At 38.3% G+C, this 14,512-nt stretch overlaps 1 protein-coding gene across 2 annotated transcripts; it reads right to left on the reverse strand.

The window, feature by feature from the left end:
* Positions 1-1,806: 1,806 nt before the first annotated feature.
* Positions 1,807-12,281, reverse strand: NDUFB6 (NADH:ubiquinone oxidoreductase subunit B6). Of its 2 annotated transcripts, none has more exons than XR_015696744.1 (4): positions 11,847-12,281; positions 9,327-9,419; positions 2,981-3,025; positions 1,807-1,956 (listed from the first exon to the last, which is right to left on the reverse strand). XR_015696744.1 is itself a non-coding variant. In XM_014064764.2 (4 exons), exons 1-4 carry the CDS (start codon positions 12,190-12,192, stop codon positions 1,879-1,881), a joined length of 441 nt encoding a protein of 146 aa, XP_013920239.2. In that variant the 5' UTR covers positions 12,193-12,263; the 3' UTR covers positions 1,807-1,878. The 2 variants fall into 2 exon arrangements, 1 of the variants encoding a protein (XP_013920239.2); XM_014064764.2 differs by having other exon boundaries at positions 11,968-12,263.
* Positions 12,282-14,512: the final 2,231 nt, after the last annotated feature.

The raw sequence follows: 14,512 nt of genomic DNA on the forward strand, positions 1-14,512 counted from the left end.
ACCTGCCGATTCGCACACCACCACCACCTACACATTACAGTAGCAATAAATTTTTGAACTATAACTCCCATTATAGTTTGGGCAAATGTAGAGATGAATGATGATAGTTGCAATTCTTCGGACAACTGTGTTATTGTTGACTATGTTAAACATTAGCTGGGATAATCCCTGACCTTGTTCAGCTGTCCTCAGATTCTGGAGTTTCAGCTGATGATTGGAAAAATGTGCAACATTCTGACAGAGACCACCATGATTTGAAAAGGAAACATCACATCAGGGGAAAACAAAAAAAGAAGAGGCAGCAGTAAACATAAACACAAAAAGGCCAGATTACAGCATGCACTTTTCTGAATGAATAAATAATTTATATTCCTGAGCTAATGTGGAAAGTAGGCCTTCCAATGAATTTAATAGATTTTTATTTTTAATCTAGAATTTAAATTTATATATTTGCCCACTGGCACATGACTTGTGAGGGGGGAGGGGGGGAGCTTAACAAGAGTTAAAAATAATAAATAGTAAAATAAGAATAGAAACTATTGTGCTGGGGAAAAGGGGAAACACAAGAATAAGGACATTCAAACTGAGTTTTGAGTTATCAACCAACTCATTTGTGCCAGATGTAAAAACAAAGATCATTGGTTAGTTGGCAAGTCTAGCTGAAAAGTTTAGTTTCTGTGGTGCCTTTCTCTCCATCATTATTATTGTCAATTGTAATTACAATAGGTGAGAGGAATTGGTAAAAAAATTATCCAACTTAATTCTTTTTTTGTGTCTTTTGGTCACACCTTGTTGTATCAGAGACTTTACCTTCATAAATTATCTCGATGCATGGGTTTCTTGACCATTTTTTTCTTATCTGGTTGAATATCAGCTTGTGTTTGCATGTCTGCAAATGGCTTGGTGCTTTGGTAAAGATTTCTTTAGAGTACTGACTTTCACTTGTAGAAGAGGTTTCCTCTCTAGTACAATACCTAGACCTTAATTGTTTTTTATCAGTCATTTTTCAGCTGATGCACTCTTTCAATGTCAAATCTGCTTAACAGCCATCAAGAGTCAACAGGCCCTTAAAAAGGTAAGGTAAAGGTTCGCCTCACAAATATGTGCTAGTCGTTCCCAACTCTAGAGGGCTCATCTCTGTTTCAAATACGAAGAGGCAGCGCTGTCCGAAGATGTCTCCATGGTCATGTGGCCGGCATGACTAAACACCAAAGGCTGTTACCTTCCCACCAAAGGTGGTTCCTATTTTTCTACTTGCATTTTTACATGCTTTCGAACTGCTAGGTTGGCAGAAGCTGGGACAAGTAATGGGAGTTCACTCCATTACGTGATGCTAGGGATTCAAACTGCCGAACTGCCAACCTTTCTGATCAATAAACTCAGTGTCTTAGCCACTGAGCCACTATGTCCTGTTAAACAGGCCCTTACTAGACTTAATTAAATTAAATTTTCTCCAAGCTTAGTAAAGTAGTAAGCACTAACCCTCCTGTTTATTTCTTCTGAATATATTTATGATGGTTTCCTCACTGAAACTTTGATGTGGGTAGCTTCAGGGTTCAAAGTGGTTTACCTGAATGAAGAAAGTTTATCTTCTTTGGTTGTTATGTACATCTTTTATTTCATTTTATTTATCTTTTAATGTTGTTTCTATGTTGTATGTTTTCTAAGGCCTATCAATAACCAAAATACTTTTTTGTTGGATTCAGTATCTATACATTAGTGACTATTCTTAAATACTATTCCAGCATAGCACCACCTCCCACATGTACGCACATTAGCCAAAATCATTACATTTCTTATTGTCCATTTTGAAGTATATATTCATTTATATAGGAAACAGTAAAGTAAGCGTTTTCATTTTACAGGTCTTAGAGTCTCTCAGTCTTCACAAAATGGTATTTCTGCTGCAGTTCCATATGGCGCTGAGGGAATTCCTTTTTCCTCCACCCTGTCTCCCTGATAATAAAAAAAAATCAGAATTTGAAAATATTTTAAGGAAAACATACGCTAAGTACCTCCACGTTTTTGTTTTGCAGAAGATTTGATACTATTTATACACAATTTATGCAAAAGATTTTTCTTAACATAGAAATCCTCATTATATAACAAATTGGTGTAGGACAAGGGTGGCAAGCTGGCAGCCTGCGGGCCGGATGCATCACCTATAGGTCATACTCACCTCAGTTTCACAAAGGAAAAAAATCACGATACATCACGTGATATGATCGGGTTTGACACCCGTGGTGTAGGACAAACTGTGTTAGCCACAATAACTTTGTATTGCCATAAAAATAATTCTTTTTTACAGGCCATAAGAGTAAATGTCTACTTCAAGCCTATATTTGAACTGGAGTTTAGTATTCAGAATTAAAGAAATGGTTACTATAGAAAACATTCCAAAGCCATCTAAGCAATGAAGCAACATAACCATTATTTTTGAAGACTATTTTTGTGTTCTCTTTCTAATTTAGTAGATGCTCCTCATGGAGGAAGGAATTAAAGGTATTGAGAAAAATTGAGTCCTGTCTTAGCACGAAGCAATTTTGGGCTTAGAACCTCAGAGAGAGGTACAAACCACTTCTGAACAACCTTATCAAGAAAATTTCAGTCACCTTAGTCAAAAATGATTTGAAGGCAAAAATTAAATGAAATACAATAATAGCAATAGCAATAGCAGTAGACTTATATACCGCTTCATAGGGCTTTCAGCCCTCTCTAAGCGGTTTACAGAGAGTCAGCATATTGCCCCCAACAATCTGGGTCCTCATTTTACCCACCTCGGAAGGATGGAAGGCTGAGTCAACCCTGAGCCGGTGAGATTTGAACCGCTGAACTGCTGATCTAGCAGTAGCCTGCAGTGCTGCATTTAACCACTGCGCCACCTTGGCTCTTAATAAGCCTATATTTTAATTTATAAATTTAAGGTAGTTCTTTTTTTACACAAATAGATGTTACATAGAATATTAAGAAGACAACTTACTGGATATATTGTAGGTTTTTGCTGAACAATACCATGGGGAGTAAGCTGCAAATGAAAACAGAAGAATAATGATTATGAAGAAAGTAATAATGTGGACATTCTTTGAAATTTATCAGATAGTCTTTTCCCATCTTGGTCTTTCCAATTCCTTAAACTATGGAATCAGTACATATGACCTCAATGTGTTATCAGCAAAATTCTCTGCAATCAATTAAAATCAGAATATAGACACTTTCACAAATAGGAGGAACTCGTTTTGTATTAGACTTATGGAAAATACCTGTATCAGTTTATTTGTGCATACCAGCACGAGTGAATAATACTGATTCTTAACAGTGAAAGAACAACACATTTCCCAAGTTACATAGGTGTTTACTAAATATATTACTGGTACCGTCAAATGGCAGTATTAGAATGGGGAATAGGGGTACTGGTCAAAAAGAGATGGAAGTTAACTGAAGGTCTTGCTTACAGACAAACAGATATATATGCAAAGTTGAAGTTCATCATACTAAGATTCTATTCCAATTTTCAAAGAAAGACCCAGGTCACTGCAGAAACATGAGTACATCACTGATGCTAAGTGCTTTGTTAGTTTTATTTTAATTTAAAACTTTGAATTTTGCTGTTGAGCTGGGGCCAAATCCAACAGGTAATTCCATTTTTAGAACATTAGTTCCGTTAACAATATAATTCAAACCAAATCTAAAACAATATATTGTTATGCAACATCTTGAGCCAAAATACATCCCGCCTGTCTACGTATATATGATTTCTAATGTTTATATGCTGGAAACAGCTATAAAACCATTGTGAAAGAATTTTGTCTGCATCAATCTATGGTCAGTCGAATACTGCATGATGAGGAAAAAGCAATAACTCTATGCAGTAAATTGAGAAGATAACCTTGAAGAAAATGGGCAAGAACTATTATAAACGGGGCACAAAAAATTCCTTATGTCCTGGGAAACAAGAGTATTTAGAAGAGACTTGAGCAGACTCCTCTCTGACGTAAGAGGAAGTGGTTAAGCACAATCAGGCTTGCAAGATTTTGTTGTTCTAGCCCAGGGGTGTCAAACTGGTGGCCTGCATGTCGGATGCATCATGCGCAAGCCACCCCCACCTGTTCCGTGAATGGGAAAAACGTTGCAAGACGTCATGAGATGGCAACGTGATGCAGTGAGTTTGACACCCGTGTTCTAGCCTATCTCAAGAAATAACATCTTCCAGAATCAGTTTCCTAATCAGGTCTATCCTGAAGGACACATGGTTATTCTTCTCAGAGGTGGTGATCCAACACATATTCAGCCCAACAGCAAGATGTACAATACTTTTCTTAGGAGGAGAGGAGGAGCCAACATCGCGACAATATGGATGTGCAGTCTCGATGCTCTGAGACCGCAGCCAATACTTTTGCCACTGGGTGGTCCAATTGGACCTAAATCATCCCAAAGAGACAGTGAACAGGAAGAATACGTCTTGCTGACCTCAGGGATATTGCAAAATCCCTGAAAGAAGCAAGGGAAGTTCTTTAAGCTGGCGACAAAAAATCCAGCCAAGGCTGACAAAGTCGGAGCGGCTCCAAAATGGAAGGATACAGAAAGGGAAAGTGTTTCTAGCTGGTGAGGAACTTTCACTGTTTTAAAAAGAGACTGCCTATAAAAACGTAAAATTAATCTAAATTGGAGAATAGAAGAATCAAGTGGCGGAATTAAATTTGGAATGGTTTTGGACAGTGGTTATCTTACTTTTTAAATGCTATCTTCATGGATGGAATTTATGCAAGCCTTTTGAAATGGATGGATTAAGTTTTCTTCTATTTTTTTCTTTTATTGTTCTCTGCAACCTATGGACTAAAGTTTTCCTCTTTCATTGCTGTGGGTATTTTTCTGATTCATTTAAAGATTGGACTCTTTTTTTAACTTGAAATACAAAAAAGATACAAAAGGAAATTAGATTTTCAATAGTATTACCGCTGCTCGGAGGCTGGGAGGATTTGTTGATTGGAGTTTGTGTATTGAAAATAGAACACTTTCTTTTTCTCCACTGATTGTTTGGACTTGGCATTACAAGGTTTCACTGCTAGACTACAGAGAGTGGTAAGAAGGGAAGCCCACAAATGTCCCTTTGAAGTATATTTCTAATCAGAGAAAACTGAAAACAACGTTCTTTGTGAATCTATGCTTTAATTTTATTAACCTTCCAAGCTAGAGCAGCTGTGTTTGTTAGAATGGCACAATTTCAAAAGAAAATAGAAGTCTCAAGTTTGTAAAAGATACTTTCAGAAATACAGAAATTATCAAATACATATGAAAGAATAGAGAAAAAACTGGAATATTTAGAGCATATAACAATAAAATATGATGAAATTCAGGATGTCTATCAAATGCAAAACGGGGTGGTTGAAACTAAAGAGAGAAATTCTATTAGCAAAAGCATTGATAACACTGCTGACAATCAAAGATAAGCTGAATAAGGAAACAGAAAGAGGGCATCAAGATTATATGAGAGATCTTATAAGCAGGAGTTGCTAAGAGAAGTCTATACAAAGCTGACCAGGAAGATGATTAGAGGACTGGTACCACAAATGGCAGAAGGTATGAGACTATTTTGCTATTGGGAAGGTTGATAGATGGAAGAATATAATTTAAAACTAGTTAAATTTAGTGAAATTTATTGACGATATAGCTTAAATAAATAACTGATAATGTTACTAATGTATACAATGTGTAGTGTTATGATGAGTATAATTTGATATGAATATTGAATGGTACCCATGTAAGGAAGATTAGCAATCCCTTTGGATTATACATAAAGGTTAGTAATAATAATAAAAAGGAAAAAAAAGAACTAAGTTAGATACAATTAAAGTTTTGATTATTAGGGCAAAATGTTATGATATAGGATGTAGTCAAAAGGAGGGATAAGAATAACAACATATATATAAATATGGGTATAATATAAGGAAACTGGATGTAAACTTTAAACAGTGATTTGGAAAGGAGGATTAGAAAACTTTGTTATTAAATATTATGGATGTTTACCTAGAATAGGACATAAGGATTTAGTGTTAGTGGAGGATTTTAGAAATAGTAATTGAAAGGCCAGTATGTGGTTATGTATTAAATTTTGGTATATTTTATGATAAAGGATGCTTAAACAATTATAGTCAAATGAAAATGGAGATATGATGATGGTGACATGTATAAATATTTGAGTTAAAATACTTAAGTTAATATGAATTATGTTTGTTGACTGTGGAAGAGATGCACGAAAGTCTTTTTGTAACCAACTGATACACTTTCTATAGCATGTAAAGAAGGATGTTGTATTTGTTTTAAATTAAAAATTAAAAAAAAAATTAAAAAAAATACTTTTCTTAGGTCACAAACAACTCCAGGAATCTGCAGGCCATTCTTGCTTTTTCAGATGCCAATGTTCATAAATCCACTGTAAGAAATTTTCTGAATAAGAATGCTGTGTACTGGAAGAAATCACTGCTGTAGCCCAGAGATGGGTTGCTAATTTTTTTTCTACCGGTTCAGGGGCGCTCGCGCAACACTTCTGCGAATGCGCAGAAGTGTCCGGGTGGGTGGGTGGAGCCTCCTGCTACTGCTACTACTGCCAACCCGGCAGCAACCCACCTCTGCTGTAGTCAACTGAAAGCAGATTTCTCACCCCAGTACCCTCTGCTTGTCTCAAGTTTGTCAAAAGCCATATGGATGATATAGCAGGCTGTTCGAATAATGCTGTTGACATTACGTTGACAGATGAGGCAAAAGCAGAACCACTAGGCATTAATGAAAAATACTACATTTGGGGGTGGGGGGGGAGGAACCATTGATATGCTGCATTCCAACAAAAGATCTTCATTGCAACCATGGACAATGATGGTGGAATCAACATGGCTCAGGGCAGTTTTCTGATCTGTGACCCAAATTGCTCATGATTATTGAATGAACAATGGATAATTTGCAGCAGGTATCAAGGCAGGATACATTAGCTAAATGGCTACCATCGGGCAGGAGAGAGGGAAGGAGAACTTAGGCTGGAACAGTCAGTGGAAACAAAAAAAAGACATCTAATAGGGAGAAATGTAATGCCACTAAGTGAGACAAACAAAAGAAACATATACGGAATGGAGAAAAACTTGCTCAAGAACAGCACATATAAGGAGAACTTGACTGTATTAGTGGATCACAAGTTCAACATGTCCCAGCAATGTAATGCTGTTGCAGCAAAAAACCCAGTGGTATCTTGAGGAGCCTCAAAAGAAACAGATATCAGATGACACGAAAGTAATTATCCCACTCTATTCAGCCTTAGGTCTTATCTGGAGTATCATGTTCAGTCCTCCACAACTCAGTTTAAAAGATATTGATAAACTGGAACTAGTCCAAAGAAGAGCTACCAACATGGTGAAAAGATTGGAAGTCAAGTCCTACAAGCCAAGGAGTGATTAAAAGATCTAGATAAGGTTAGAAGAGAGGTTTGAAAGGAGATGTGATAGCTAGCTCAAAGATTTGAAGGGCTTCACACTGTAGAAGGTTCTGACTTATTCTCACTTGTTTCTAGTAAGACTAGAATTAATGGGATGAAACTTCAAAGGCATAAAGAAAAAAATCTTGACAGGAGGAACTATCAATCTTCCCTTTCCTGGACGTTTTCAAAAGAAAGCTGGATAGTTTGATATAGGGGATGAGGCAGTGAATGCTGCAGTGTGCAGGGAATTCAATTTGGTGAGCTCTTAGGTCACTTCCAACTCCACAATTCAGGACTGTACTACCAAGTGTCTATGGAGATTCTCAGTCATCCGGGTCATGGTTGTTCCAAAGGTGCTTTTTCAGGAGGCAACTGGACTTTGTTTTTCTTTGAAGATTGCTTCGCTTCTCATCCAAGAAGCTTCTTAAGCCTTGACTGGATGGTAGAAAATGAAAGGATTTATATTCCTTACAGACAGCTGGTCATTTGCATTCTTTTAGAGAGTGGTTGAGGCCACTTGGAGGTTTATCTGTGTCCTCAGGATCACCTGAGTAGTGCAAATGGTTGGAGCCTTCTTTGCTGCAAGACGTTTTTCTGCCATTGTTCGAAGAGAGGTGCAGGCTGTTGGGGATGAGTCTGTGTCCTCCGCATCTCAAACTGACGTGCAAATGGTTCCTGTAATCTGCAATTTTTTCCTGTAGTTTTTTTCTGAAAATCCGTTCATACTCCTGCACCATTTGAAGGGTGCTCATCCCAAAGTGCATAGCTAAATGTCTATAGAGATTCTCAGTCACCCAGGTCATGGGTACAAAAAACATCATGCAGCTGAAGAAGCTTCTTGGATGACAAGTGAAAAACAAGAAAAGTTCAGTTGCCTCCTGGAAAAGCACCTTTGGGATGACTGTACTACCAAGTTCTAGAGAAGAATATCAGAGTAGTATTAAGTTGAAGCTTACACAAATGTGAGCCATGTAGCACAATGATCCTAAACACACAAGAGAACATCTATAGCAGAGAAACTTTCTCATTCCAAAATAGTCAAGTCGAACCCCAGACCTTACTGAATTAAATTATTGTGACATGACTTAAAGCAAGTAGGTCACGCAAGATGAGAAGTATCACTGAAAATACTTCCAAGGCAATATGCTGGATAGCTATAGGAAAAGAAAAATGTTAAGATCGTTATTGTCAAAAAAAGTAGTTAACAGTTATTAAATCTAACGGTTCATGTACCATTTCCCACAAAAACAATTAATATTGACTCAATGTGTTCAGGACAGCTGTTGACACAATGCATTGTACTTTATGTGCTTTAACCAGAATCTCTCAACCCTTAAAAGGATTTAGACAAAGTTCTGATCAAACTGTAGGCATTCAATATTATTATTTTGCAGTAGCATGGTATCAAAGATCTTTGCATGTTGCATTTTCTTGGTGGGGGCATATCAGATTAGAAAGAAAGAGATCACCTTAGGTACTGCCACTGGATCTCAAATTAACTCAATAGTAAAAAAACCAAATATATTTCTTTTCTCCTGTTCTACCATTCCACACCAAATCATGAGTGCTGAGCACAGTAATACTACACAGTAATAATAAAGGACAAGCACTATTCCAATCAGGAAACAGGCCTATCCTAAATTCCTGCTTCATCACAAAAAACCTCTGTTGTGTCTCAGAAGTTAAAATAGAAGGAACATTACAGCACTCTGACTTCAGCACTCTGATGGTGGTGGTGGTGGTGGTGGTGGTGGTGGCGGTAGTGGGTTCTTTAACATATCCTAAGCCTAGCTTTCTAATATCAGAAATAAAATATGTTATTGGAATTAAATCAGCAAAAAGATACACATACATACATACATACCTGGGCATGATATTTGACAAGATAATGGGCAATCCACAGAGGAATAATAAGGTTAATTATAGTAAATTTTCCAGCATTGTAGATTTTGAATACCTAAAAAAAATATTAAAAATTTAGTTCTCTGACCCTTGATTACATCAATACAATTTTATTAGATTTGTTGAAATTTAAAATTTATGTTTAATGTTATTTTTATGTAATAGGAAATTATGGTACAATCCTGTAGGAATAAATCTCCTTTGCCTTCTGGAATAGCCTCAGGGTAAGATAAATTTATCTGTTCATATTTATCATTTGATCCTGCATTAAACTATAATTTTATGCATAGTTGAATTCGCCATAAAGCTAATTCATTCCAAATAAGTTTTCATAAATCAGGTTGTTGGATACAGATAGGAAAATTCACACAAAATGAAAGACAAGCTTCTCAGCTCTTCCCACCATGCTGAACGATAAAAGGTGCCTTGCAGGACGTGGTTATCTCAGAGACTTTATATAAATTTTCTTTATCCCCAAATTAAGAACTTTCACATATTGCCAAATTCTTTTATGAAAACAGTTTATTTTGTTCTCCAAACATAGAAAATACCAGATATATTACAGAAATACATCAACCAGCCTCACTTCCTTTGTAGAACGCTGTGGCTTTTAATTGCACCAGTTGTAATTTAGTTTTCCAGAGATTTTCAAAAACAGAAGGCTGAAAAACACTGTTAGAAAATATTCCTGGGTTTCAATGGAGTTGCTGCAAATATACACATCATGTATGTATTAAAGATGTTTTGTTGTTATTTTGGCCATACTAGGGCCCTGAATAAGATTAATCACAGGAGACAAAATCCTCAACTTACAATAGTTCATTTAGTGACTGCTCAAAGTTACAACAGTTCAGAATAAAGTGACATGACCATTTTTCACAATTATGTCCTTTGCAACATCCCCATGATCATGTGACCAAAATTCAGGTGCTTGGCAACTGGTTCATATTTATGACCATTGCTGCGTCCCAAGATCCCGTGATCACCTTTTGCGACCTTCTGGCAAGCAAAGTCAATGGGGAAGCCAGATTCACTTAACAACTGCGTTACTAATTTATCAGCTGCAAGTGATTCACTTAACAACTGTGGCAAGAAAAGACATAAAATGGGGCAAAGCTAACAATTGTCTCACTTAACAACCAAAATTGTGGGCTCCATTGTAGTCATAAGTCAAAGGACTACCTGTATTCAGCTAATAGCTGTGATTCCCCTTTGTACTTTATTCTTCAATCTCTATTTTCCCCCCATATTTTCTACTATACATTTATTTAAATTTGTTTACATCATGACCCACTCAGACTCAATCTGAAATAGGGGATTATCTAAATCCAACCCAAACAATAAAGTTCAATAAACAAAACTCAAGAGATCTGATTTGCTAGGAATATTTACATATTTTATTATGGGAAGCCTTATTATATAGATCATTATCTTTACTTTAACATGCTTTTTAAAACTCAAAAAGTTTAGCTTTCTTGGGAGAGTGGCATGACCAAATGACCTACAGATTCAATACCTCTACCGTAAAAAGACATCAGTAATTACTAGAGAAGCATCTTTAAGCAAGATGTCTAGGAGGAGTGTGTATGTGGGTATTAAACCACATAAATCATAATGTGTCTGCTAAATAGCGCTTTTTGGATCTCACATCCAGAGGACCAAGGCGTTTCTACCTTTAATCCCAATAAAATGTAGGGTTGCAATCTTAACCCATCAAAACCTTGTTTGCTTTAGTAAGAGCCAGAGCTCACTGTAACAACATTGCCAAAAAGGCATTAAGAGTTATTAACCTAATCTTCCGTAGTTTTTTCTCTGGTAATATTGTTCTGCTAACTAGAGCATACAAAACATTTGCTAGACCGATTCTTGAATACAGCTCATCTGTCTGGAATACGCACTGCATATTGGACATTAAAACAATTGAGCAAGTCCAGAGATATTTCATGAGAAGAGTCCTCCACTCCTCTGCTCGCCTTATGCCACTAGGCTTGAAATTTTAGTCTTAAGACAACTTAGTACCTTAGGCCGCTTTCGGTCTGACCTAAGCATAGAATATAAAATGTCTTACCTGTCAATGACTACGTCAGCTTCAACCACAACAATGCAGGAGCACACAATAGATACAAACTTAAAGTAAACCGCTCCAAACGTGGCTTCAAAATTGATTGCAGAAAATACGACTTCAGTAACAGAGTGGTCAATGCCTGAAATGCACTACCTGACACTGTGGTTTCTTCCCCAAACCCCCCAAAACTTTAACCTTAAGCTGTCTACCATGGACCTCACCCCATTCCTAAGAGTTCCTTAGGGGGCATGCATAAGCACACCAAAGTGCCTACCGTCCCTGTCCTAATATTCCCTTGTATTCGTATCCATTTCATGTATTCATAATCATGTTTATACTTATATCTGTTCTCTAATTCATGCTTGACAAATAACAATATATAAATAAAATAAAGAAATAAACTATTTATTAGAGCACCTTCCCTGAAGCTGGTGCCCGGGCCAGATGCTGTACTACAACACCCATCGTCCTCAGAAGGCACCGCCCAGGCTAGCCCGACGGGAACCCTCCACTCCCCCGCCCTTCTCCTGGGCTTCACCTGTCTCTTCCACAACTTCTCGGGCTGAAGGAAGCGCTGCCAGAAAGCTTCCACAAAGCCGAGCTTCCGCGGGGGAAGGACCGGTTCCCGGGGGCTCAGCTCCTGGTCTTTGAGCCAGCGGCGCCGGAGCTCCCGCAGCTGCTGGCGCCGGAGCTTCTCCTCCGGTGTGTAGCCGATCACCTCCTCGGGGAGGTCTCTGGGCTGCAGCCCCGAACCCCGCGACATCTTGGTTATGCCCGATCTCGGACACTGCTTCGGCCCCGCGCCTCTCTGCGCCTGCGCGACCTTGCTGCGGCGAGGACAGTCCTAGGAAGGAGGGAGGGAGGGCAGCGTGGGCTAACGTCACTTCCGAGTCGCGTGCCCAGTCATAGAGATAGGAATAAAGGCAAGAGATTCAGAAGAGCATCTGCTTCCGGTTGTTGTAGCTTGCTCATAGATTTTCCTATTTCTTCATTATTTCCCCCCCCTCATGATTACCGGGGTTGGAGTAAACCGAGCGACTCTAAAGCGTCTTGAAATCTCTTCGTTTTGTGTTTTAAACGTGCGGGAAAGGATTTCCTCCACTTTTTCCCAATCGCTCCTCCCTTAGCTTGAATGTCTTTTCTATATGCAAAAGGGTGATTCCTAAAAGTTAATTGTATATATAATAAAGGCATAAGATATATAGTCATGTGTTGCTTTTATTGTGTTACATTAATTATAATATCAGGATGCCTGAGTTGTCCCATCCGGACCGCGTCAAGTCAGCTCTGAGGGGTCCTTGGGGTTCTCTGAACTTAGTTGCTTTCTTGCAGACGTTTCATTACCCTTTTCGTGCCCATGAAAGTGTGAAAGGGCCTTTAAAAGGGCTAAATAAACGAGGTCGCGCTAAAATAGTTCCCTGAGGCAATTTAGCAGGCTAGAAGGGCAAGCCTGTCGAAATTGGAAACTTAAAATGAAAGGCATAATGTGGATGGCGGGAGAGCTTCTGGTTCTCTACAGTAATTTTGTAGAAGACAGCAAGAAGTGAAAAGCGCCTGGGAAGATGATGAGCAAATTACCATCACATTAATTAAATGGGCCCCTCAGTTTGGCCTTAAGACAATGGGGAATATGTTGGCAGATGATGGGATGCCCCCAATCACATGTTGATTATCATTGGCTTCTTGCATTTCCTCTTTCCTCTCGCTGGCTGGAAATCAATCCAAAATATGTTATTGGCCCCCAAGGAACAAAGTAAGTAAGTAAGTAAGTAGGGGTGTGTGTGTGTGTGTGTGTATCTATATAGGTAGGTAGGTAGGTAGGTAGGTAGGTAACACATTTAAAATGACCTGGAGAGGGAAGACTCTAACAATAAGGGTTTACCTGTGTGTTTTCTCTTTATAACTCTAAATAGGTCATGACAATATGTTTACATCTTTCTCCCTTACCATGACCTACAGGCTCCATGGAACGGTATGGTCTATCTGAGAACTATATATAAAGGAAAAAGATATGTGGAATTAAGGTGAAAACAGACAAATTCTTCTGGTTCTGGTAAGCTAACTTTCTTTAACAACTAACAACTGCTTCCTATCTGACCACAGGCCATTCAAGGTAGAGAAGCCAAATCGCGCATGCACCGAACCGGCAGTAATGCTGGCAGAAGCCCATCCCTGATCTAACAAGGGCATACAAAACCTTTGCCAGACCAATTCTTGAATACAGCTCATCTGTCTGGAATCCACACTATATGTTGGACATTAATACAATTGAGCGAGTTCAGAAGTATTTCACGAGAAGAGTACTATACTCCTCTACTCGCAACAGAATATCCTACACCACCAGGCTTGAAATTTTGGGCTTGGACAACCTAGAACTACACCTATGGTCGGACTTAAGCATAGTACACTAAATTATCTGCTATGTCTTACCGGTCAATGACTACTTCAGCTTCAACTACAATAATACAAAAGCACCCAACAGATACAAACTGAATGCAAACCGCTCCAAATTTGATTGCAGAAAATATGACTTCAGCAGCAGAGTGGTCAATGCCTGGAATGCACTACCTGACTCTGTTGTTACATCTTCAAATCCCCAAAACTTTAACCTTAAACTGTCTACTATTGACCTCACCCCATTCCTAAGAGTTCTGTAAGAGGGCGTGCATAAGCGCACCATCATGCCTACTGTTCCTGTCCTACTGTCCCCATTTATTCATACCCATTTCATTCATACTCATGTTTATTCTTATACCTGTTATTTTGTAAACGATTGACAAATAAATAAAATAAAATATGGAGTTTGTCCATGCATTAATGCTAGTAGTTGTATCTATCAACAGAGCCAGATTGTTTGTAGATGTACAAGCTATTTTAACTCAGTATGCTGTTTTTCATATGTTTTCATATGTTGATGCCCCTCTTCCTCTCGGTTTGCTTCATTGAGGTCTGTGCGTGCCAGGGCATGAGCCTAGAGTCAAACTTGGCTGTTACCTTGCTATATGACAAGGAATGCCACACTCTGAGAAAACAATGATCTGTCTAGGATGAAATAACATCTTTTCTTCCGTGATGACATCATT

Source organism: Thamnophis sirtalis, unplaced genomic scaffold (genome assembly GCF_051295495.1).
Source record: "Thamnophis sirtalis isolate CommonGarterSnake01/CBP01778 unplaced genomic scaffold, rThaSir2_p1.2 scaffold_5, whole genome shotgun sequence".
Classification (NCBI taxonomy): Eukaryota; Metazoa; Chordata; class Lepidosauria; order Squamata; family Natricidae; genus Thamnophis; species Thamnophis sirtalis.

Bases quoted from the DNA above. Each gene is read 5' to 3' on its own strand.
- NDUFB6 (XM_014064764.2), bottom strand. From the start codon at position 12,192: ATGTCGCGGGGTTCGGGGCTGCAGCCCAGAGACCTCCCCGAGGAGGTG. The intron at 9,420-11,967 runs GTGAAGCCCAGG...TATTTTTTTTAG, and splicing joins AGAAGTTGTGGAAGAGACAG to GTATTCAAAATCTACAATGC. The intron at 3,026-9,326 runs GTATGTATGTAT...TTTCATTTGCAG, and splicing joins TTGTCAAATATCATGCCCAG to CTTACTCCCCATGGTATTGT.